The sequence below is a fragment of the Hemiscyllium ocellatum genome, chromosome 19, assembly GCF_020745735.1.
Source record: "Hemiscyllium ocellatum isolate sHemOce1 chromosome 19, sHemOce1.pat.X.cur, whole genome shotgun sequence".
Lineage (NCBI taxonomy): Eukaryota > Metazoa > Chordata > Chondrichthyes > Orectolobiformes > Hemiscylliidae > Hemiscyllium > Hemiscyllium ocellatum.
The window spans coordinates 57,668,780-57,695,626 of record NC_083419.1 but is presented as its reverse complement, the minus strand read 5'-3'; the positions used below and the strand labels follow the sequence as shown (position 1 = coordinate 57,695,626).

At 41.5% G+C, this 26,847-nt stretch overlaps 1 protein-coding gene across 6 annotated transcripts in view; it reads right to left on the bottom strand.

Annotated features, from left to right (window-relative positions):
* The window catches only part of LOC132824993 (A disintegrin and metalloproteinase with thrombospondin motifs 20-like), a 383,141-nt gene that overhangs the window by 249,889 nt on the left and 106,405 nt on the right, over positions 1-26,847 (bottom strand). For all 6 annotated transcript variants that reach the window (XM_060839950.1, XM_060839951.1, XM_060839954.1 and 3 more), the window contains one exon: positions 7,784-7,867. In XM_060839950.1, the coding sequence (XP_060695933.1) occupies positions 7,784-7,867 (84 nt within the window). Of the gene's footprint in view, positions 1-7,783; positions 7,868-26,847 lie in introns of those variants that run through there.

Sequence of the window (26,847 nt, the reverse complement as noted above, 5' to 3'; positions counted from 1 at the left end):
TAACAAAAGCTAAATACTTAAACCCTAATCTAGTCAGCGAGGTGGGTGAGTAGCCAGTAAATGTGCCTTTCCTTCTCACACTACCTCATCTTCCACTCGACACTTACCTCCCATGCCCACTGAAAGTAGTTGAGGTTTCCTCAGTCAATGTTTTGGAAGTTAAGATAGATAATTTTTTTGAAAAGTGAAGGGATTTCTGGTTATGGTGTGGTTAGGTGGAATGAAGACCATGGAAAGATCAGCCATGATCTTATTGAATGGTGGAGCAGGCTCAAGGGGCTGGATGGGCTCCTCCTGGTCCTGGTTCTTATGTTCACACACTGCAGCAGCAATTAATACCGATTACCCTTAAAAACCCTCAAATTAAATCAACAGCTATAAATCCCCTCTCTCTGAATATTCCCACTACATGTCGTCCAATCACATCAATGAGGATGTTAATATTCGCTATCATTTGAGCTCCCCATATTTCTGATTTCTCGATTCTCTTTCTGCACGTGCAGGTCCAGGTGGTCTGACAGAAGGATGCTCACTGGCAGCAAGTGTAGGGTACCACAGGCTAGAATTCTGGCTGCATGACACCAGTTCAAATCTGCATCATGTGAAAATAGATTGTGCTCAAGCGTATGCATGGGAGACTGCCTGACAGCAACTGAGTGAGGGAGGGAGATGGGGAAGAGCTGGGATGAATCCTCCATCTTCGTTCAACGGTCCTGCAAGATGGACACGTAACATCAAATGTTGACAGTATTAGTATTTCCCTGTTGGAAGATCATTGGAGTGGAGGCAGTCCAAAGAATGAGTGCAGGAAAACTAGCCCAAGCATCATTTCATCTAACCTACTCACTTATGGAGATGAATTGAAACAAATATGTGACACATCGAAACAAAATTTCAATGATTGTTGTATTGAGAGTAACCTAGCAAAGTAAATTTCTGACCTGTTGGAGAATATGGATTGGATTTTGAGCAGATCCTATCATGAGTAATCAATCACTCCAACAGATTATTTATCTGTTGACATTCCATGAATTTTGGAATGGGTGCTATGAAGCTTGTATTAATGACACATTCTGCTCTTCCCTTTCTGTAGGTATACCACAGGAAGCAATGTCATAACCTTAAGCAGATTAATGGATTATACTGATTTGATGCCCAGTGGCATGACTGAGGTGGTGAATGGGTATCAGCTGGTACAGTAAATCTATCTAAGATGCAGACTGACATGCCTGCCATAACTCTCTGCTTTCCCCTCTTTGTCTTTCAAAGTCAGGATTCCAATTGGAATACTTATGATATAATTTATCATTGTGACAATTGAAAATTCTCCAACTGGAAGCTTGGCTGCAAACCTTCAAAAAGCACCAGCTTCATAAAACTATCCTTAAATACTAGTTTTACTGCACAGTGGTTGAAATCGAACAACTTCCCTTTAAATCCTGACTGGTGTCACTTTCAGAATGGCCCAAACTGCAGTGGGCCACTTGATCTAAAGTGAGGCCATTGTTCAGCACATTACCAGCTTAGGTGATGGCAAAATTTTGAGGATGGGTTTAATATTATCATAAAATGCCTCATGATTTTGACATGAGCTTGGTCTAGTTTCATCACCGTCTTCTGAGCAGCCAGTTTCCTGATGGGAATCATCTATTGCCCCATATTGACATCAGCAGAAATCATCAGGAGCACACATTGGGATGCAGACTGAGTGGTTAAAGTGATTAACTTGAAACTGATCAGTGGGCTCCTGGGATGCAGTGCTAGTGGCCCAGCAGGCATTTTTTAAGATTACTTACAGTGTGGAAACAGGCCCTTCGACCCAACAAGTCCACACCGACCCTCCAAAGCACAACCCACCCAGACTCATTCCCCTATATTTACCTCTTCACCTAACACTACGGGCAATTTAGCATGGCTAATTCACCTAATCTGCACATTTTTGGATTGTGGGAGGAAACCGGAGCACCCAGAGGAAACCCACACACACACACACAGGCAGAATGTGTAAACTCCACACACAGAGAGTCGCCTGAGGCAATTTGAATCCAGGTCTCTGGCGCTGTGAGGCAACAGTGCTAACCACTGTGCCACCGTGCCACCCACTAAGTCAGGTTCAACCTACTCCAAAAGTCTGTCAAATTCTATCTGTGCAAGTTGATTAAAAATAGCAATACTAGGACATCCTGAAAACCCAAATAAAAAAATTGTTTTTATTTAACTAATTAAATAAGCACCCGACCGAATGCCCACAGTCTAAATCCTGAATGAATGAAAGAGCTGGAATTCAAAAGAAAGCAATCCTACCAATGTTGGCTTGTGGATGTAAAGTTTTGCATTGGCAACTGGACTGAAGGGGAAGGCAATTGGAGCAGACCTGCCTATGTTGACCTCTGTACAGAGTGCTGTTAGGCATGTGCACCAGAAGAATAGGATTGAGTTTGGCTATGATGCCCCCTTGTGGCCAAACTGATGACTGATCTCAATATCAAGGTACATAAAACAGAATGGGACTTTGCAAAAAACTAATCCGCAAATTGTAGGTGTCTGGTGCCTGTGGATACCATAGCCCAGAAGATTTATCGTTCATCACCAACATTTGTTGTCTTTATTTTATCAATATGCAGCCTTGGTTAATATTGCTGGAAATCTTGCTCCTTCCAACCTATGCATTCACTTCCAACCGACCTGCACTTATTCCCTTACCATTGAGAACAATTGAGTCACCAAGCCTTCTCCTGAACTAGTTCATCCTGCTCAGGAACCCTCAGCAGGAACTCCCTGATTCAAAGTTTTCTGGCTTACAATCTTCAAATGGTGCCTTATGAGAGGTCATTAACTGTTAATATAAAATATTAACTGTTTCTCTCCCTCCAGATGCTGCCAGTCCTGCTGAGTGCATTCAGCACAATTTCTTACTGTTTCAGAATTTAAGAATCTGCCATATTCTGTTTTTTGATCAAACCATCTTTTCTTGATTTACCAACACCCTCCCCCCACTCCACCCCACCCCCAACCCCCAACCCCCTACCTCCAGGGTTGAAGTTTGGGTCGCTTGCCTGGGTTTCACAGTAAAAAAAAAGCAGGAAATCAATTCCTTCCGTGGTAATGCAGATAGGAGGAGATTGGCCCAAAATGGGAAATTTCCTTTCTGCAGCATGTTAAAAGCTACAGAATAATAATAACTTAGCACCCGAGCATATCTTTCTGACCACTGTCAACAAACCTTGGGAAAAGTTTCAACAGCATAACTGCACTTCCCCCATATGGACTTATCCTGTGTTTGACAAAGTTTTTGTTCTATTAACTTGGCTGCACTTTTTCCTTGTATAGAAGTATCTGTGGGAGTTCAGCCAGTGCCATTATTTAACCTGCCTCTAGTTTTCAAAGTATCCATTTTTCTATCATGTGATTAGAGTTAAAGAGTCATACAGCACCGATATAGACCCTTGTCACCCATGCCAACCAGGTTTCCAACCTTAACTAGTCCCACTTTTCTGCATTTGGCCTACTTCCCAATAAACATTTGTTATTCATGCCCAAAAGTCCTTGAAAATATTTTAACTGTATCTATATCTACTACTGCTGGCAGTTCATTCCACATAAGCACCAACCTCTGTTTGAAAAGGTTGCCCCTCAGGTCCCTTTTAAATCTTTCTCCACTCACCTTAAACCTACACCCTCTAGTTCTGAACTCCCCTGGGAAAAGACCTTTGCTGCTCACCTCATCTATGCCCCTCATGATTTTATTATGTCACCCCTCAACCCCCTGCACTGCAGGAAAAAAGGTCCCAGCCTATCCGGCCTCTCCTTATAACTCAAACCCTCTAGTCCTGATAACATCCTGGTAAATTATTTCTGCACCCTTCTCAATTTAATCATATCCTTCCTATAGCAAAATGACCAGAACTGTACACAGTACTTCAAAAGTGGCCTCATCAATGTTTGGTACAGCCACAACATAGAATTCCTACAATATCATAGCAGTCCATTCGGCCCATCAAGTTCACAACATACTTCCAAAGAGCATGCCACCCAGCCCCATTCCCCCTTATCCTACCGCTGTATCCTTACATTCCTCGTACCTAATTAACTTAGCTTGCAATTCCCTGGACATAGTGGGCAATTTAGCATGGGCAATCCACCATCCTGTACACCGGGTTCAATTCCTGCCTCAGGCGACTGACTGTGTGGAGTTTGCACATTCTACCCATGTCTGCATGGGTTTCCTCCGGGTGCTCCGGTTTCCTCCCACAGTCCAAAAATGTGCAGGTCAGGTGAATTAGCCATGCTAAATTGCCCGTAGTGTTAGGTGAAACGGTGAAATGTAGGGGAGTGGGTCTGGGTTGGTTGCGCTTCGGCGGGTCGGTGTGGACTTGTTGGGCTGAAGGGCCTGTTTCCACACTGTAAGTCTAATCTAATCTAATCTTTCTTTGTTAGTCTGTACTTCTTTGCTGCCCCAAAATACCTTCCAATGGCCAGCCACAAATGGAAGCACTTTCTAAAGTCAAGGTATCAATAAAGTTGAACTAATCAGAATGTCAGCACTGTCAGTGAGACTGAAATTTCAAAGTCTGTTTTATAAAATCAGAATGGAATGTGCTGGAAAAACTCAGCAGGTCTGGCAGCAGGTCTGGCAGCATCTGTGGAGAGAGAAACAGAACTGACGTTTTGAAGGATCTTTAGAAAAACTACTTGTTGTATTTTGTTTCTGGTCATTACTGGCAGATGTATAAGCTGTTGCTCACAGTCCGATAGTACGCAGCATTCTCTTGCTGTCTTGTTCCAAGCTCTTGCATGGCTACAGAGAATATTCGAGTCAAAAGTGTAGTGCTGGAAAAGCACAGCAGGTCAGGCAGCATCAGGAGCTCCTCAGATGCTGCCTGACCTGCTGTGCTTTTCCAGCATTACACTCTCGACTCTGCGCTCCAGCATTTGCAGTCCTTACTTTCTCCTACAGAGTATTATTCAGGCAGCGCTGGAGCATACACTGTGGGATAATCACTGATGTTAATGCAACGTCCACAGTCACCTCCGTAATGCATAAGCCTTTCCAAATGCTACTGAAAACAATGCCACTTTATATATTAGGTAATTTCCAGTTTAGTTTAGGCCAGTTTAAGATACTTCAAATGTATAAGCTGTACCTAAACAATTCCAAACAAATATTGACTTAATAAAAACTTAAATGCAATTTCTACTTCATTAATTATAGAAGCTTACTTTCATACTTGCCATGCATTTGCAAAATGGGGTTAGTTAGCTCAGTTGGCTGGATGAAACTAGGCAAAAGTGAGGACTGCAGATGTTGGAGATCAGAATCAAGATTAGCGTGGTGCTGGAAAAGCACAGCAGGTCGGGCAACATCCGAGGAGCAGGAAAGTCGATGTTTCGGGCAGGAGCCCTTCATCAGGAAGGGCTCATGCCCAAAACGTCAATCTTCTTGCTTCTTGGATGCTGCCTGACCTGCAGTGCTTTTCCAGCACCACATTAATCTTGACTCAGTAGGCTGGAAGGCTAGCTTGCAGTACAGCAGGAGACCAATAACATGGGTTTACTTCCTGCATTGGCTGATTACCCCTTTAAGGAATCTTTTCTTCAACCTCTTCCCTTGCCTTGGGAGTGGTGACCCATAGGTTAAGCCAACACCAGTCATTTATCTCTAATGGGAAAGTAGGACTATCGTGACTTTACCTTACGTATGGCATTTTTACACCCGAACTGTTAAAAAAATAATATTTTTATCGATCATGGAGCACATACTTATCTAGTGAACTGATCATGCATCTCTTGGATTGAGGTGAGAATCCAGCCTTGAATAACCTCTACCTTAGAGCTCAGCACTGGATAGGAAAGTGACAATGGAATGATGTTTTCACTGAATTCACATGGAACCCAAGTCTAACCTACATAACAATGAAATAGGGAAAAAGATGCATCCTTTAAAAAAAACATTGACTGAAAATGTCTGGGGAGCCTGACCATCCCTTGTGCAGCGTAAGGGAATTCTATTTACAAATTCAGGGTGAACATTTGTAGGTTAGAAGACTACTCCTAGTTAGAGATGGTATATCAGGAGAATATACCTATTTCTATCAGTTGGACCATCTGTGAGCATTATTATTAATTACGAGGAAAATACATTAATTTTAAAACTCTTAAATCTCCTCTTGTGTTCGAGGGAAAACTATGCCAGCTTTAATCTCTACATGTAACACATCGCCTCATCACATGCATCATGCTGGTAAATTGCCATTGTGCCCTCTTCAAAGCTTTGAAATCCTTCCTGAACTGTACCCTATGTTGGAGAAAGTGAGGACTGCAGATGCTGGAGATCAGAGCTGAAAAATGTGTTGCTAGCAAAGCTCAGCAGGTCAGGCAGCATCCAAGGAGCAGGAGAATCGACGTTTCAGGCATAAGCCCTTCTTCAGGAATGAGGAGGGTGTGCCAAGCAGGCTAAGATAAAAGGTAGGGAGGAGGGACTTGGGGGAGGGGCGTTGGGAATGCGATACGTGGAAGGAGGTTAAGGTGAGGGTGATAGGCCAGAGAGGGGTTGGGGGCGGAGAGGTCGGGAAGAAGATTGCAGGTCAAGAAGGCGGTGCTGAGTCCAAGGGTTGGGACTGAGAAAAGGTGTGGGGAGGGGAAATGAGGAAGCTGGAGAAATCTGCATTCATCCCTTGTGGTTGGAGGGTTCCTAGGTGGAAGATGAGGCACTCTTCCTCCAGGTGTTGTGTTGCCATGGTCTGGCGATGGAGGAGGCCAAGAACTTGCATGTCCTTGGCGGAGTGAAGAAGAATAATGTGCCAATTTTGGTGAGCCAGAGGTTCAGATTTATAGAACTTCCTCAATTTTAGTTGGGTTGTATTTTTCAAAATAATCTCACAGTTGACAGACTAAGCAATCACAACAAAAATGTTTCTGAAACTGCCCCTTGTGACGTGACTTATTTGGTCAGTTTATGCCCTTTTTATTATTTTATTCAATGCTTCCATTGACAAATTCTGATTGAAATTAGTACAGCCACAGCCAATTTCTTTTGGGTTGGATTCCATATCATTTCATCAATTGATTTTGTTGGCTGCTAATGTGCAGTTCACAGGACATAACATGCGTGAGACACAATTTGAAGAAATCAAAAATGTAGATCATCGAAGTGGATGAGGCAACAAATGAGTCAATAGCACTGAGCAAAAAGAAAAATTGAGGGCTGACATGGGAAGTGGAAGACCATGTTTGTTATTGTTCTGTTTTTATGAGACAGGTGAGGACAATTGTTCAGGAAATTTGACCATTTCTGGTTGACAATCTAGAAATCCCTACCTAACATCCACTTGTGTCATTACAAATACCGCCAATTCTGCACAAAGCAAAGACCTATCTTGACATACTCAGGGTTACCTGGACTGCCTGTTAATAACATCACCCACATTGCAAGAATAAATCTTTGGGAATGAGTTTAAGGAAAATAATGTCAAAGGGAAATGAGATTGGGTATCATCATAGACTGTTCCATATTTAATCTGAAGTACAGGTTGTTCCGGTATAATGCGTGTTTCGTCAATGTGAATTGCAACCGATGAATTGTGAATGCTGTTTGGATAACGCAAACTTTCTACAGAATGGGTGTGGCAATCTTCTCTAGTGATCTTCTACAGAGCGATTTTCTGTAGAACAAGATTGCAGGGGAACGCAACTGTCGTGTTTTAGCAGAATGACCTGTACATCAATGCAAAATGTTAGGGTAACGTCACTATCTAGAGAAGCTACAATGAAGATTTGCACTCACCTGTTCATTATGAATCACATTTAACTTCACAATAACAATGTTGATGAGGTTTCCAACACTTGGGTCTCGGTAGATTGCAGCTACCTAAAACAGACACATATTAAAGAGAGGAACGTTGAAACAATGTCAGCTATAGAATCTATTCAGAGCTGCCAAAGTTTACTGGAAAGTCATGACAAAGCTAGTTAAAGACTCACGGTTATTAAAAGTTAGATCCACCAAACAAAGGTATATACTTAGATCCAAATGCATGAGATTTAAGGCTTGACTTGCCTGTACTGTGATTTAGCAATAAAGGTCAAGTACATTTTATGGGATTGTTATGCGATCTTAAATAGTATTACAAAGGGACATATTTTCACATTTTACATCAGTTTTTCCTTCTTCCAATGGATGTTGGTTGATAGTTTAAGTGCTAACATTTTGCATAGCATACCGTTTTAATGGCAACACAACATGGATAAATATGGACAAGTGACCTTATTTCTGAAGGCCACTGAAACGGGCTTTTGGCCAACTTGTCAACTCCCAGATATCCTCTAACTAGCAACACTCGAGTATAAATCCCCTGAATGAGAGATCATTAATTCTCTTTTAGTAGCACTTCCAGTTTAATCCCCATTTCTCACCTTCTCTTTGAGAAGTTAGGTACTTAGTCACTTCTGCAATTATTGTTAGCTCAAATGAGTGAAGTTACCAGGAAACATGTAAATGTTTAAACTTGAACCTGCCCTTAAACTGACATTTACACTCTTTATCATGTCCAATAGAATACCATTCAAGAGTTGGGATACTTTGTGAATTTGCCTCATTTGCCGAAGCCAATTGAATGCTCATCTGGATTCAAACAGCAAGGACTGGGAGTCATACCTATTTCGCTATCAGGAGATACATCCAGTCAACATGTCGAAGCATTTACATCTCCAATAAATCTTTGTATAATGAAGCATATGCTGAAAAAGATCTAATGAGAACTAAAATCACATACACAATCGCCATTTTTGTTCAAATATTAAATATTGTAATACATAGCCAATTGAGAGTTGGAGCAGAGAATTCAGATCTAGGTGCTCACACATGTGAATGGCCAGTGGAATCACAAAGAGGGAGCGATAAATGCTGTTTTGTAAACAGTTTCAGAATTAATTTGCAAGAATGGGAAATTATCTGCCACACTCAGCCTATAATAAATCATAGTTATATAGGACATTGGTGAGGCCTCTTCTGGAGTACTGTGTCCAGTCCTGTTATAGCAAGGATATTATTAAACTGGAGGGGGTTTAGAAGAGATTTACCAGGGCGTTGCCGGGAGTAGAGGGTTTGAGTTATAAGGAGAGGCTGGGTAAACTGGGACTTATTTCACTGGAGTGTAGGAGGTTGAGGGGTGACCTTATAGAGGTTTATAAAATAATGAGGGGTATAGATAAGGCGAGTGGCAGGTGTTTATTTTACCTAGGATGAGTGATTTCAAGACTAGGGGGCAAATGTTTAAGGTGAGTGGAGAAAGATTTCATAAAAGATGTGAGGGTAATTTTTTTTGCACACTCAAAGAGTGGTTTGTGTGTGGAATGAACTTCCAGATGAAGTGGAGGATGTGGGTATAGTTACAACACATAAAACTCACTGGATAAGTACATGACTAAGAAATAGTTGGAGGAATATGGGTTAAGTGTAGGCAGGTGGGACGAGTTTAGTTTGGGATGGAGCAGTTGGACTGAAGGGTCTGCTTCCTTACTGTATGATTCTATGACAGAAAAAAACTTTTTTGCTTAAATCAACTCTTGAAATATGACAGTTGAGTGCAATGTTCTCTGTAAGATCGGTCTCTCTCTCCACCCCGGAGGCTCCCTGCCTCATTTCTGATGAAGGGCTTTTGCCTGAAATGTCAATTTTCCTGCTCCTCAGATGCTGCTTGACCTGCTGTGCTTTTCCAGCATCACTCTAATCTTGTCTCTAAGATCAGTGTTTTACCGAGAAATAATTATGGATAAAATCAGTATTTCATCCCTGGCTCCAAATCATTAACGCAGGTTCCTTTTCACACTGGATCAATACAATGGATACTGAACTTCTCTTTTATTTCCAAAATAGGCAATCCTAAGCTGTGAATCATACCTAGTTTGCCATTCTACTCCTAAGTCTGTAATAATAGATCAAGTTGTTTGTTGGATCTTGCTGTGTGCAATTTTCACGCTCGGTTTCCTACCTTGCAACCATGACCTAATTCCAGACATGTCTGACTGACTGTAAAGTACTTTGGGACAACCTGAAATTATGTGGAAGGCACAATATTTTTGCAGGCCTTTCTTTTGTTTAAGGTGAGGATCAGAATTATTCGCTTATGAATAACCATGAAACATTGAGAAAATTTTTGCAGGCAGCACTACAGTTAAATTTACAGAAATACCTTTTAACCAAACACTTCACGGGGAAGGGCTGGTTTTGAGAACACATGCAGAGATACATAAATAAACATGTCTGGGCCTGTTTTTTCTCCACTGAAAAGAAAATATAGGAAATGTGAAAATGAAGATGAGAGAGAAAAGGTCGATATGTTCTCCAGACACAAGCTACATTTATATAGAATCCCAGTGCAGTTTTAATCAAGGTTTAATTAGAGTAACTGGTGTTGTGGGTCTTTCCTCATCTTGTTTTGAAACAGATGAAATCTGGTGCAATATAGGACATCCTCATAGTGAGTATTAAGCTGGTGATCAGCTCCAAAAAGTACACTTCAACAGTGAATTCTCCTTTTCGGAATGTAAGGATAAAACTTCAAGTTGAGCAGCTAAAACAGTTTCACTGTGGAGAAGACCCACTTCAACAACATTTGATCTGAACTCTTCGTTAAGAATTGGAAATTGTTATTTTAAAAATAGAGCTGACATGTGTTCACTTGTGAAACAGATTTTCTGCGATATACTGAAGTGGAACATTTGCTAAACTTTAATGCCAGAGTTAAAGTTTGCACTTAAATGATCGACAGAATTTGATTCTTCACTTTAACACTTCAACTTCTGAAAACTAGAGTCTATGAGAATTTTAGCTGAAAAATCAGAGAAAAAATATTCTGAGTGAATGTGCAACACTAGCAATCCCCAATAGTTTATTTCTAGATATTGTCCAGCTGCTTTCTTGTGCTCGGGTGCTCTTTTATTTTTGTTTGAGATTATGGCTCCGCAGCAAACATGTACCTGCTCTCTCTCACTCATAATTCTTTTGATTGTCATGTGCTTTGTGCTATAAGGATGTTTGGCCCAATCTCCCAGGTTAACCACATGATGTTACAGCAACGTGTTTGCACTTATTATTAGTCTGGTGATGTTTATGCCTCATTTGAATGGTCTCCAACATCCAAATAGTGGCTGCATCTATTGTATTTTAAATTTTCCTCTATACATGCTAAAGTCTCCGATGTTCTAAGACACTGCACCAACTAGTCTGGCAAAGAAATCAGAGGGGTCACAGGCAGTTAAGTTACATTGAGATCCCATGGAAACACTCCCAAAGTACGATGGTTTTGAGGCCCAATGACCTATAATAGTTACATCCAAGAGAAAGTCCCATTGGAGAACACTGTAGTATCCAAGAGGCTTTGATGAACAATGTGTTTTACACAGATGCCCTTGTGTCATTAAAATATTGGCAACATCTTGTGGGCATTGCTGCAGCTCAGCTTTGTTCAGCTACTGTCTTTGTTGATGGCAACTGGATAAAGGTACCGTGGGCAGGACTTTGCATTCACAGTTCCTCAGTCACAGGGATTTCCTTCCCGAAATGAATGTCCTATGGAGGCAAGTCCCACTGAAATGAGGTGAAGAAATATTTTGTTTACTTAGTTAAAAAGAACTACAAATTAATCATGTCTGCAGCATTAGCTCTGAGGATTCAGGTAATGCTTATTGTCAAAGTCAACAATGTCAATCATTTCCTCCAGAATTTTGTGATAAATTAGGTTGATTGTATCTGCAAATGCTCAAACGCAATTTTGGAAATAGAATATGTGGGGAGAAAGTCATACAGTCTGACTTTAATGTGTCCCTCAAGTATTTTCAATAAATCAACTGGGTCATGTAAACTGCAGGAGTATATATTTGGGGCAAATATATTTATCTGAAATAGATCTGGGTGTAGAATGGACTTTAAACCTGTCTTTTCAGCATTGGGAGCCAGTTTTAAATATTACTGAGACTGGTCAGTGATGAAGTTTCCATCTACTCTTTTTGATGATTGTTCACAAAGTTTAGTTTCCAGTAGATGGTCCACAAAACAGACCTCACAGTATCTCAGCACAAGATAACTACCTTCTGGTGTGACCATTAAATACCACTTCCAGAAGGAAAACTCTGACCTGAGTCACCTCCACACCACACTAAATTGACCATAGCCATTAACTGCAGTGTTGTTGTACAAATCAGCAGCGTTGACCCTGATAGTGACATACCCATGTCCCACAAAAGTTTTTTTTTAATTCAGAAAGGCCATACATCAAACTGATAAACCGAATAAAAGGTCACCAAATATCACTATTTCAGAAAGAAACTTATTCCAACATTTCCATTTTGGGTTTTCCATTTTGACAGTGGTTTACACATGAATGAAATCACCCAGAATGATTACTCCTACTACGAGGGAAAAAAGGGTGAATCAGCTCTCCTTGCTGTAACCCCTTTCGAGCAACTGCAACGAAGACTTTGAATTCTTTTTAAACACAGAACTGTATCACACTTCAATTAAAATGTAATTCACTAGATCAAAATAAGGAGCCAAGTACAGAGTTTTCTTGAGTGAAAGAACGAGGAATTTTATTACTTAAGAAAAATAATAAAACATGTCAAATGCAGGCATAAAAATCTAAAGGGAGATAAAAGAAAGGAAGATTAAAAAATGCAATCTTTAAGGATTCTTGAGTTACAGTTGAACCTGAGACCGTGGCTATTGAGTTTGTCATGATTGAGATTTGCTCCTGACCTTATTCTCAATTTTATTCAAAACATAATCCTACAAATCACCAGGCAAATAATCCACCATCTTAAACATACTCTTCCACTGTATGTGGGATTACATTAAGGATCCGAACTTCAGAATACAGCCAAGAAATGTTAGGAAGGTGGAACTGGGCTATCTTTGTGGTAAAGAGGCTATGGGATAAAAAAATTATCTGGGACTGAACTGAGCATCGAAGCTTTGGACAATCTAGCTCATCTCGAGTCTAAGGGCAGCAGGCAGGATGGATTGAGAAACAAAATGCAATGGCTTAGGTCTTCTTAACATTCAGCTGGTGGAGACTGTGGTGGATCCAATGCAGGAGTTTGACAAAGGCAATGAAATAATCCGGGGAAATGGTGGGGGAGGGTATCAAAGCTGATCCTCATAGGTGAGATGAGACCAAGGAAGGAATGAGAGATTAGAGAGAGATACAAGAAACAATAGGTGTTTAACATTATAAATGTGGTTGACCAAGGTCTCACATAGTAGGCAAGAGCAAATGGATAAACCCTGAAGATCAAGAAGAGTACACCATTTTTATCTTGTTCATAAAGCAATTCATCAGCTTCTTCCATTGAGGGCAGGAGGAGAAGAGTTTAAGGAGTTATTTGCTTGAGCTTCAAATATAGTGGCTTCAGTAGAGGGGGAGAAAATTATTAGATCTAAGTATAGCCCAGCCAAGGTTTACAAAGCTGAACTAATTGGGTCCAGATGTGTAATGCCTTCTATCCCCTTGACTTGAGGAAGATACGGGTCATACTGGAGCACTTATCAGAAGAGAGAGTTCAAAGTGTGTTGAGGACATGGGCAAAAAAGATGGATGCCAGAGAGTGGTTGCACAGACTGACAAGCAATAGGGAATATTGTGGCAAAAGGCTTGTTCGAAGTTGTAAGTACCTTAGAGGATGATTTATTTTCCTGAAGCAGATGCAGAAGTAGAACTATTAGAATTGGAATGCCAATGACATCAGGAAGAAATGGCCAATAGGTAATTGAACCCATGGGAATTACACATCATCAGAGACAGACAAGAGCTGATCATGAATGCACATAGAAACGATTGCTTTGCTTATAAAGAGCTTGTTAGAATATGAGAGTTGAATGAAATTATGCATCCGTTATCTATACAGATAGATAATCAGAACCAGCCTAGAATCCTTTTTGGTTGCATCACTATTACTTTTCCAACTTAAGAACAGTGATGCATACTTGCCCTCACCCCTCATAACCTCCACAGACTGTAGTGAAACCCTTTTCCAGAATACAGACAGTATTTACCTGATGCAAGTAAGCAAGGTTAGAGCTCAGGGGACAGCCCAAGGGTAGTTTTAGCGTGGTAAAGCTCGTTGTCCGTGAAGTGCTAGAGTTGTGAATGAGTACTGGAGTGCTGTTTCAGGGTGTAGATGGGTCTAACTCTTGCGAGGGAGTTTTGAGGCTAGATCAGCAAAACCAAAAGAATTGTGATCCTTTGTGAAATTTAATAAGATTTGATGACTCACTATGTTATTAACATGTAGAGGGAATTATTGAAAAATATGTGATGAGTCTTGATTACATTTGTCACTTGATATGTATATACTCTGTGGAGTTTCATCACAATCTGTTATCCTATATTTGCTATGTTAATATTATATTACTCTTAACATTGTACTGTTGTGTTTATTGATTGTTCAAAGTCATCAAAGTTTGTTCTCATAGTAAGTCACCTGAATCAGACTTTGTTGACTTCAAAATTAAAAGTTATTGGTTCCTAGCCAGCTCGTAGCATAAATTTGGCTGTCCGGTCTGGGATCATGACAAAACTTGAGAGTTGAATGAAGTGTGCTGTTGCTAGCTGTATGGTTGAATAATCAGAACCAGCCTTTAATCCTTTTTGGCTGCATCATTATAAGTTCTCTTTTTCAGATCCTGCTGGGTAAGATCACAAACATGGATGTTACTTCCCTTTGTGTTGATCTGTAGTAGACTCTAGTCAAGTCCATTGAGTTAAATCCATTAAGCTCCTCAAGAAAACTCATTTAACACCTGTATCCTGTTTTATCACCAAGATTTACCTACAATAATAACCAAATTCATTTCTTTTGTCAGTTTGGTCAGAAAACTTAGCCTGAGTTTTTAATCCTATGTCAGGTGCGCAAATTCAATACATTTTCCGACCCCCAATCCCAAATCCCTTGATTCAAGGAAGTTTCCGTCAGATATTCCAAGGCCGGCACAGTGTATCAATAGTTACGGGTGGCACGGTGGCACAGTGGTTAGCACTGCTGCCTCACAGCGCCAGAGACCCGGGTTCAATTCCCGACTCAGGCGACTGTGTGGAGTTTGCGCATTCTCCCCGTGTCTGCGTGGGTTTCCTCCGGGTGCTCCGGTTTCCTCCCACAGTCCAAAGATGTGCGGGTCAGGTGAATTGGCCATGCTAAATTGCCCGTAGTGTTAGGTAAGGGGTAAATGTAGGGGTATGGGTGGGTTGCGCTTCGGCGGGTTGGTGTGGACTTGTTGGGCCGAAGGGCCTGTTTCCACACTGTAAGTAATCTAATCTAATCTAATCTAATCTTAGCACTGCGGCTTCACAGTGCCAGGGACCCATGTTCAATTCTACCCTCAGGTGACTGTCTGTGTGGAGTTTGCACGTTCTCCCCATGTCTGTGTGGGTTTCTTCTAAGTGTTCCAGCGTCCTCCCATAATCCAAAGATGTGCAGGTTAGATGAATTGGCCATAGTGTTCAGAGATGTGTAGGTTAGGTGTATCAGTCTGGGGTAAATGTAGCGTAACAGAGTAGGGGAATGGGTCTGGGTGGGTTACTCTTCAGAGAGTGTAGACTTGGTGGGTTGAAGGGCCTGTTTCCACACTGTAGGGTATGAGTTGGAGTGGCTGCTAAGTGCTATTTGAAATGTTCATTTCAATAATCAGGGACTCTTGGCCAATTATAATGAAAACAATGCAGCCTCAACACTCACATCACCTCACTCCCTACACACTTTGCATGTCCCCTCCATGCCTACCTATGACATCTCACCACCCTACACCTGACCCCTTATAACCGTCATTCCAACTTTTGTACATCTATCTACCTCATTACCCCACAGTCTACCTATTCAAACCAAAATTCTCCAGTGATCCCCATTGTGCGCGCGCTTGTGTTAATTGCTTCTATAAGAAGGCAGCAGCACTTTTAAATGCATCACTGTCTCCACAAAGCACAGATATTTGAAGCATGCCCCAACCACACTGTCTCTCCATTTCCCCACCCCATAGCAGGTGGGGTGCAGAACTTATAGATGCAGGGCTCCTGTCATATTTTGGCTGAAAGTGTAAAGCCATTTGTCTTACTGAAACTTCAGGCCCTTCCTTCATGCTGTCCTATTATAATATCTTTGAGTGACAACTCTCCCTATCCCATAAGTCAGCCTTTGCTTTTCCTCATTAGTGGTTTCCTCTACTTCCATTTATGTTCTCATCCACTTCTCAAAAATTGCACTTTGCAACACCCTTAAATACAATACCTGTATTTAGTTACTTCAGCACTCTTGCAAGAGTATTCTGACTAAAATCCCAGTGTCCACATTTTTCTAGTTACCCCAAATGTATTGAGATTCCAGAAAACATACAGAACACCATTGTTTGCTGAGGAAAATATGGTTAGTAAGTTTGCAGATGACACCAAAATTGGAGCTGAGAAGTAGGAGATGGAGTTTAATTCAGATAAATGTGAGGTGCTACATTTTGGGAAAGCAAATCTTAGCAGGACTTATACACTTAATGGTAAGGTCCTAGGGAGTGTTGCTGAACAAAGAGACCTTGGAGTGCAGGTTCATAGCTCCTTAAAAGTGGAGTCGCAGGTAGATAGGATAGTGAAGAAGGCATTTGGTATGCTTTCCTTTATTGGTCAGAATATTGAGTAGAGGAGTTGGGAGGTCATGTTGCAGCTGTACAGGTCATTGGTTAGGCCACTGGAATATTGCGTGCAATTCTGGTCTCCTTCTTATCGGAAAGATGTTGTGAAACTTGAAAGGGCTCAGAAATGATTTCAGAAAGGATGTTGCCAGGGTTGGAGGATTTGAGCTATAGGGAGAGGCTGAACAGGCTGGGGCTGTTTGCCCTGGAGCATCGGAGGCTGAGGGGTGACTTTATAGAGGGGCATGGATAGAGTATCTAGAGAAAGTCTTCTCCCTGGGGTCGGGGAGTCCAGACTAGAGGGCATAGGTTTAGTGTAAGAGGGAAAAGATTTAAAAGAGACCTAAGGGGCAACTTTTTCATGCAGAGGGTGGTACGTGTATAGAATGAACTGCCAGAGGAATTAGTGGAGGCTGGTACAATTGCAACATTTAAGAGGCATTTGGATGGGTATATGAATAGGAAGGGTTTGGAGGGATATGGGCCGGGTGCTGGCAGGTGGGACTAGATCGGGTTGGGATATCTGGTCGGCATGGACGGGTCGGACCGAAGGGTTTGCTTCCATGCTGTACACCTCTATGACTCTGTGAAAGCATATTTAAAGACAGATGGAAACGCAAGGCCCAAAGATATTGCCTGCAGTTCGGCAAAATGGAAAAAGAATAACGTTCATCAGCATATGCAGTAAGTCTCTAAATGAGGCATTTGCAATTCCATTGCATACAACAGTAAACCAATTTGAGAATTTTCAAGATATCAAGGATATGGGGATAGGACGCACAAATGGTACTGGGACAGAAAATCAACTACGTTGAAGTGAGATGCAGCTAATGAGCCAAATAGTCTATTCCTGCTCCTCTTGCCTAGATTCCCATGTTTAGTTCCTCTGTTACTTTGCACTGGGAAATAAATACATGCTTATGGCAATAAACTGAGTCTCTACTAGCTGAAAACTTACATAGCGCTCTCACTAAAACTACCAAAAGCCCAGAACACTACATCCCTATATTTAGACAACATAAAAGCATGCACAAAAGCAGGCCCTATAATTACTGGCTTTTTACAGCAGGTTGCTGGAACTTCAAAAAGGAATTTTGCTCATGAACCCTTATGATTTTGAAAGTAATGATGACTATTACAATTGTAATCGTGGGAAGAAACACCGCTTTGACTAACCAGCAACCACACACACAAACAAAAATCAGTTATTCATTAACAATGACCCACAATGCCAGAGGAAAGCTGGACTGACGGCATAAAGACCTGCTGTCAATTACTGGAAGTCAAAGAAGTAATTAATCAAAATCTAATCACTGAGGAATTATTTGTTTGAAAGGAATTCTGCTGACATGGAATTGAGCTCTGAAGATGCTCAAACCCAAGACCATCAACATTGGAGAGACAGCAATGTGCACTGGATCCATCACCAAACCCCTGGAGCATGAAGATTGCTCAAGGACGCCTCACTTTTATTTTTGCCTAAGCACTAAAATCTTCAGGCCAAAAAACAGCTAATTTTACCTGCCCAAAAGGCTTCCTCAAATACCTGAGTTAATGAGTCAGTAGAACTCCCACAATCCAAAAAAATCCTCATCCCCTCTATTTGAAGGAATACACACCATTCTACTGCAAGGCCTTACTGCCCAGATTCAACCAAGCATCAGGGAAAAAAAAGATTTTTGCTGTTTCAACAAATATAGATAAGCATCCAGCTAAAAACCAAGCAGCCAGATATGCAGGACTGGGATAAATATGTTGTAGAGGTCTTAAAATGTTGCGCTGGTCCTGCAGCAAAGGGACCGAAATGGAAAACTGAGTTTCTCAATCTGTCAGCCTGCAGAATCATGGTGGCAAAAAAGAACTATAATCGCCATTAAATTCAGCAGGACTGGAAGGAGAAATTGCACTCAAAGTTTTCCCCATGTCAAACTGCACCCCCTGCTCAGAGGTGGTAAATTTCAGAAAATTCATTTATTAAGACATTCGTGTGTACAAACTTTGTTCCGTGCCATTATATATTAGTTACTAAAAGAACTCCATTTATATAGCACTTCTCATGATTTTGAGACATCATAAACTGTTTTATAGATGTTGAAGTGCTATTAAAATGTAATTGCTGCTGAAACATAGCAGTCAATTTGTATACCACAAATACAGTAGAACATAGAACAGTACAGCACAGTACAGGCCCTTCATCCCTAGATGTTTGGCCAACCTTTTATCCCACTCTAAGATCAAACTAACCGATATAGCCTTCATTTTACTGTCATCCATGTGCCTATCCAAGGGTTGCTTAAATGTCCTGAATGTATCTGACTTTACTACCACTGCTGGCAGTGTATTCCATGCAACCACCACTCTGTGTGTAAAGAACCTACCTCCGATATCTGCCCTAAACCTTCTTCCAATCACCTTAAAATTATGCCCCCTTGTGCTTACCATTTTCACCCGGGGTAAATGTCTCTGGTTATCCACTCCATCTATGGCTCTCATCATTGTGTATACCTCTATCAAATCACTCTCATCCTTCTTGGCTCCAGTGAGAAAAGCCTCTCCCCCTCCCTTTCTTCATAAGACATGCCCTCCAGTCCAGGCAGCCTTCTGGTAAATCTCCTCTACACCCTCTCTAAAGCTTCCACATCCTTCCTATAGCGAGGTGACCAGAACTAAGCACAACATTCCAAGTGTGGTCTAACCAGGGATTTATAGAGCTGCAGCATAACCTCGCGGCTCCTAAACTCAATTCCCCTGCTAATGAAAGGCAATACACCATACGCCTTCCTAACAATCTGAATAATTTGATAATGATAAAATAACCTATTTTGCAGATGTTGTTTGAGGAATATATATTGACCAGTACACTCAAAATAATTCCCCAACGTATCTTTAAAGTAGTGTTACTTTTACATCTACACAATCAGGCATATAGGACCTTGGTTTAATTTCTGAGTAAACCAATAGCATTGTGACAGTGTAGATCTCCTCAGTGCTCCAATGTGTGAACCAATTCTAATGTGATCCCTCAACATATTTATTGGCAGCACTTACAAGGTAACTATTTACATTCTGCCAGCTTGATCATTTTGTTTTGTAAGGTTAGCAAACAGAGTGCCATCAGATCTCATGTTAGTTTATCCTGCTTTAACTACTGCAAAAAGTTATGTAACTCTTTATGATCCCAATCATCCAATCCACACAAGCTTTCAGCCCTCCTGACCGCTCCTTTCCATCAAAACCTATTACTGTTCCAGTGGATGCCAGAGCATAAGAGAAGTCTGTACCGTGTACAACCTTTCTCTCTGTACATGGTGTCTACTTAAAATAACTCCATTGTCTGCAAGCCACACTCATTTTTATCCTTCTACTCACCTTTGAAAGGCTAATTATAATATTGTGGCACATCCTCATGGATAAGGTGAGATAGACATCTGCAATCTAGCAAATGGGAGTAGATTAGGTTAGAATATCTGGTCAGCATGGACGAGTTGGACCAAAAGATCTGTTTCCGTGCTGGATATCTCTATGACTCTAAATCAGATTTTTCAGCTTCAAATGGCCACAAACCAAATGAACAACAGGATTCCGATATTCAAACTGTGGAGCCCATTTTTTGGCACCTTGTCGATCATTTTAAGATGCTAATGAAGGGCTCAAGACCTGGCAATCAACCCCACTTCCCACCATTCCCCAGACAGGATTTACCAGTTACTGTCGGTGAGGTGACTGGCCCTGAATTAGTTGAGACTAGCCTGTGAAGGTGAAAGCAGGGCCAGCTCTGAGTAAGCACATAAGGCCTCAGGACTAGCATTTATTGACGGTGGTCAGTCAGAGTCATCGAGCATGGAAACAGATCCTTTGGTCCAATTCACCCGTTCTGACCAGACATCCTAAATTAATCTAGTCCCATTTGCCAGCATTTGGCCCACATCCCTCCAAACCCTTCCTATTCATATACCCACCCAGGACCAGCATCTATTTAAAATTTTGGAATTGTACCAGCCTCCACCATTTCGTGTGGAACATTCCATACACATACCACTCTCATGTGAAAAACTTGCCCCTTAGATTTCTTTTGTAGCTTTCCACTCTCACCTTATATCTGTGCCCTCTACTTTTGGATTCCCCTATCCTGGGGAAAAGACCTTGACTATTCACCCTATCCTTGCCCCTTGTGATTTTATAAACCTCTATAAGGTCACCCCTCAGCCTCCGGTGCTCCTGGTGGTTCAGGCAGCATGGATAACATACAGCCCCAGACTACTTTCTATTGCCCTATGACCTCATCAATCAGCTGCCGGAAACAAAGAGAGCAGAAAATGTTTGCACATCTATTGAAAACATTGAACTTACTAAAAGAAAGAGAAAATGCACAGCTAAAATACAATGAATCACATACGCGGTCCCTGACAGACTCGAGCCCGATATTGTCAAAGCCTACATTGACTCATTGACAAGGATAGTGCAAGTATAGCTGAGCTTTCCTGGAATGAAAATGAATTTTGAATCACAAAACAGCACTATGGTGTATGTGGTAACCCCATGTTGCCCACAATGTGAGTTTGGCAGCTCTATTAAACTCACACATCAGCAAATGGGAAGATTGTCCTGTTTGTTTGACTTGCAGGCCTCTGACCATGTGCAATTTACCTCAAGAGAGGTCAACCCCAGAAGCTGTTGTTAACCATTACATTGTTGAATACCCATTGCCGGACAGAATTGGAGTAAATTACCCAGACTTTATTCGTTTGGAGAACGTTGTGAAAGAAATCATCCGTTAATTTCCAAGGTATCTAAAATTAAAGTCAAACCAATTCAAAAGCAGTGCTCAGTGATGCAACAAAGTGCTCGGACACAAAGTATAATGCAGAAATATTTTGGCGATTTGACAGAAATTAGTGTATTTTTACAACTGAAAGCAAAACCCAGCGTTTAATGGGTTAACAAGTTGCTATGCACCTGCCACTACTATCACAAAAATGTTAGCAATTCCATACCAGCGTTTTCCAATTAGAACTGGCTTTTCAACAAATCATGTATAATTCATCCAAATACAGAGGTTGAGTAACATGCTGAGTGCAGAGCTCGACAAACTAATTAAAAACGTAAGCATTCTTCAGGAAGAAATGTTGGTGGGGAATGGGGAGAGAATATAACAGATCTATCTAATCCCCAACAGTAAACAGTTATTTAAGTTATAAAGCAGTAAAACACAGTCAGATGCTGTTGTGTTCAGCATTACTGATAACGTTGCAGTCCATTATAATGTTGAGAAACTGATTAAGCTTCAAAGACCTGCATGCTCACAGTCTTTTGGTTGTGACAAATGGGACTTTAGTGAATGGTATTTGCCCCTGTGCTGTCAGCTCATACACAATGTGGGAAAGAATCATATTGGACTGCATATGTTAACTCAGGACTTTCCCTGATATTGGTCGATTAAACACCTTGACAGCTTACCTATGAGATCTATCTCCAGATGGCAAAATCTGCTACATGGCCAACAGAACACACTTAGCTATCGGGCCAGCACTGTCTCTCAGACACAAGTAGTCAAACCTCTGCTGAACAAGTTATACCCCAAGGTTACCTCCAACAGTGCTCTTGAGGATAGAACTAATACAATTTGGAGGAGGAACATTGCAAAATGGCAACATGCATCAAGAAGAGTCTTTAAATACTTGCTACACTTGAACGAAACAAGCGACAATTCAGATCAAAAATCAGAATTGCCCTCATTCTGAATTAAAAATATCATTAAAATAAATCAAGAACATAGCAATATAAGCCACATTTCTTATAGTAGTCTCACCAAAATGTGCTTATTGAAAAGCTAATTGACTTTTGGGAGGTGGTGGTTAAAATGCCCATATCCAGAGGAGGAAATGTTGGAAAAGATGTCAATCTCAGCCCATAAAGACAAATACCCCTGACTGCTGATACTGGCAAATGTAGACCTTCTAACCTGTTAGAAGCTTTGTAAAAGTGATGGTGTGACCAAGTGCCAAAAATACAGAGTCAGAAGTTACACAACACCAGGTTATAGTTCACCTGATGAAGGAGCAGGGCTCCGAAAGCTTGTGCTTTCAAATACAGAGGAACCTCTATTATCCAGCAGTCGATTATCTGAATATCGGGTTACCCGGCAAGATCGCAATGTCCTGAAGCCTGACTAAACTATGTTATCCGACATTCGATCATCTGAAATTCAATTAACTGAACGAAATACTCCCTTGCATGTGCCCTTCGGATAATCAAGGTTCCTTTGTAAACCTTTTGGACTAGAAGCTGGTGTCATGTGACTTCTGACTTTATCTACACTTCCACAGAAAAATACAGGATAAAGCCAAAGATTACCAGGGACTCACTTGGAAAAGTATCAGGAACATTAGAGTCCAGAATCTTTGCATGACCTCAAAATGCCACGCATAGAGATTGCATTCGCTGAACACAGCAGCCAATTTGTCAACAGCGTGGTCTCACAGATAGCAAATTAAACAAATAGCCAGACAATTAAGCACATCTGCTATTTGTTGCACAGCGCAAGGGAATGTACATTGTAAGGTTTGTACTGGACTCAACTCTCAATCATAGAGATTTCGAGTTCAGGCCCCAGGGCACAAACACAAAATTCTAAGCTTAGATGCCAATTCAATGTTGAAGGGGCATTGCATTGTTGGAGATTTCAGATCAGATGCTAAACTAAGAACCCCGTGGGCTTGCTTAGGTGGATGTCAAAGTGATTCCATGGTGATAGCAGAGTGTTAACCCCAGGGTATCAGCCAGCAGAGCCCCTCAATCAACATCACCACAACAAATTATCTGGTCATTGTCTGGTCATTGTCACATTGCTTTTTCTGAGAGATTGTGGAGTGCAAATTTTCTGCCATGTTTCCTACATCACAACAGAAAAAAAGCACTTTAATGTCTGTAAAGCACTTTGGAGTGGTCATGAAAAACATTATCTAAGTGCAAATCTTTGGGTTCTTCTGGCATGATTCGAGACAGGCTTCAGACTAATGTTCCAACCCAAAGTGGCATTTAAGAAAGGTGGCATTATCTTTCTTAAGGACCACTACTAAATCTGATACAAATGACAGTGAATTATTACAGGAGCAAATATATATGGAAGAATATGCATGTGTGTATATGTGTGCCAGTCCCAAATTCTCGCTGTATGGTGAATTGGCTGTTTCCAGCCTAAGTAATAGTCAGGGTCTCATATAAAGCTTCAGTGTTCTTGAGTTAAGAATTGGCAGCAGAAAGGAATCCGCAGTGTGATCCCACAATCTCTGCTAAATGCACACATGGGACGAATAGTCAAGGGCAATGTCGGTCTCTTCTGTAATACTTTCCAAGGTAACATGTCAGGACAATTACCTACTGCTCACCAGGTGAGCTTGCCAATTGTACACCCAATAGCCATCCTACTTGCCAGTGGGTTCTGCCCACTACCGACAGACACTGATACCTCCAACACCTCAATATTCCTCTGACACTGACCTTCCTTGTTTGTCATCCTTCTCTGCGTCACATCCAACGTCCTTTATCTGTGCCAAATGCCCGTCTATCACTTCACCCAGTCAGCTCAAAAGGTATCCCGATAGCCCAGCATCACATCCTCAAAAGACTACCCTGAAACCTTCCTTCCCAGCAAAGGATTCCACTTCCATCGTGACAACCCCCCTTGCCATAACCAACCCGTGTTGCCCTCCCCCATCACTCCAATAGAGCAATTAACACTGCCTCAATTCACCGATGCATTCATCCCCTTGATTGCCAATTGAGAGGGGGTGGGCTGTCGTTCCATTGCAAAGATTCATACTCTTTCTCAAACAACACATCAATCACTATCCTCATCTTCAACAATCCATCCAACACAATCCATCCCAACAGTCTATTTGGGACTTCCCTACTCACCCACTTTGACAACTCATCTAACACTCCCTCCCCATCCAGCTAGTTCTGCCATCATTCTCCTGTGTCATGGCAGGTCCTCTATTACCAACCACATTTCCTGGTCATCCTCCAACTTGGGACTTCTTACAGCCAGCCAATGAATCTGCCCAGTCCAGCCTGTCATTTCTCCTTGTATCCAGACATTCATATGGAATGGTCAACTGGGTGAAACTGCAAGTTCCGGTTAGCAGTAACCAATGTGAGGGAACTCCATCACTAAAAGTGATCAGACAAAAGAAAGGTTTCCTCATCAAGTACCACACTACACTGAATATATGTCACTGAAAAATGGCCCAGGGTCTCCAAGTACATACTAAAGAGCTTGCAAACATTGTTTTACTAGCTTGTTGCCCTGAGGCTACAGTTTACATGTCACTCCATCGACAGGAACCAATTAGCAAACTATAAGCTGTGAGCTAGTCACACTACCATGGGGGTTTTCCTACAGAGGTCATCCGAAAATGTGTTATACTAGGACCAATAAATCTTAGCATTGCAAGCAATGTCAACTGATATTAACCATTTGTTAAAGTTTCTTCATTTCAAAAGTACACACTGCAGTCCAAAGAAGCAGTATTAACCATGTTCCTGGCTTCCTACCAATTTACGTGAAAATAACAATCTCAGGGAATTAATTATTTCATCCTTGTTTTTGAATCTTTCCATAGTCTTGTTCTTCCTGTAACCTCGCCAGTCCTCCGATATAAAAACATCCAATTCTAACCTGGTGTACATCCCAAATTCTTTCACCTACTATTGTCAGCCTTGCCTTCAGAAGTCTAGGTTCTAAGTTCTGGAATTCCCTCCCAAAGCCCATCTATCCATACTCCTCTTTCCTCTTTTGTAACTCTAAAACCTAGAGTGATACGGTGACTCAGTGATTAGCATGGCTGCATCACAGTGCCACAGACCCAGCTTTGATTCCGCTCTCAGGCGACTGTGTGGAGTTTGCACATTCTCCTCGTGTCTGTGTGGGTTTCCTCTGGGTGCTCCAGTTTCCTTCCACCGGTCTAATTATGTGCACATTAGGTAGATTAGCTATGATAAATTACTCGCAGTATCCTGGGATGTGCAGGCTAAGTGGATTAGCCATGGGAAAATTTAGGTTACGAGGATAGGGTGGAGGGGGGTGTGTTTGGGTGGAATGCTCTTCAGAGGGTCAGTGTGGACTTGAAGGGTCAAGTGGCCTGCTTCCATATTGTAGGGATTCTATGATGCCATTTCGACCCAGAATTCGGCTACCTGCACCATTAGCTCCCTATGTGACTTGGTGTCACAGTTTGCCCGAGTGGGTTCCTGTGACCCACCTTGGGTTGTTTTGCGACATTCAATGCACTACATAAACTCAAGTTCTTCATATGTTTGTTAACTGGCCAAATATGTTTGGGGTAGAGGGGAGTGAATTTGTAAAATGACTTTCACAGCAGTTAGTTGCTTAATTTATAACATTATTGCTGTTGACTTCAGACGAGCCGTGTTCAAAAATCAGAAGTGCTTGCATGGTAAAGATTTTACAACAAACTAATCCATAATATTTTCAGCTCTGTTAAATGATCTGGTATCAGCTGGGACTTTGGTCTCAATACTCCTGGCTTTTGAAGGCAGTGAGGGTTCCTCCATTACTTTCCAATGACTTGCACTGGAAAGCATGTGTCAACGGAATGAGGACAAAATCAGTTTGGACTATGATATCCTCCACAAATAAATGGAGGGGGGTGTGTTTGGATGGAATGCTCTTCAGAGGGTCAGTGAGGACTTGAAGGGCCAAATGGCCTGCTTCTATATTGTAGGGATTCTATGATGCCATTTCGACCCAGAATTCGGGTACCTGCACCATTAGCTCCCTATGTGACCAGTCCAACCAATGAAGGATGACTGGATGAGTGAGAGACTGCAGCCGTGCTACAACTTCGTTATTGGAATCAGTAAATCTGAGATATGGGAGGAAAAATAATTAACAAAACATAATGCTGTGTTTTCAGCTGCTTCGTCTGATGAGGATTTGTTTGACAGGTCTAACTGAAATGGGTAAAGACTTGCAAATACTTTGTAACTTGGCATTGTTGCAAACAGAAAGTGACACAAAACCAAGGGCACCACTGAAGTGGGGGCTTTCAACTATTGAATTTAAAAACATATGATAAGTTTATTCTTAATACATTAATAATGCACATGGTGTGAAAGTTCAAACACTTACTTTGGTACCAATTTGATCTGATCACTAA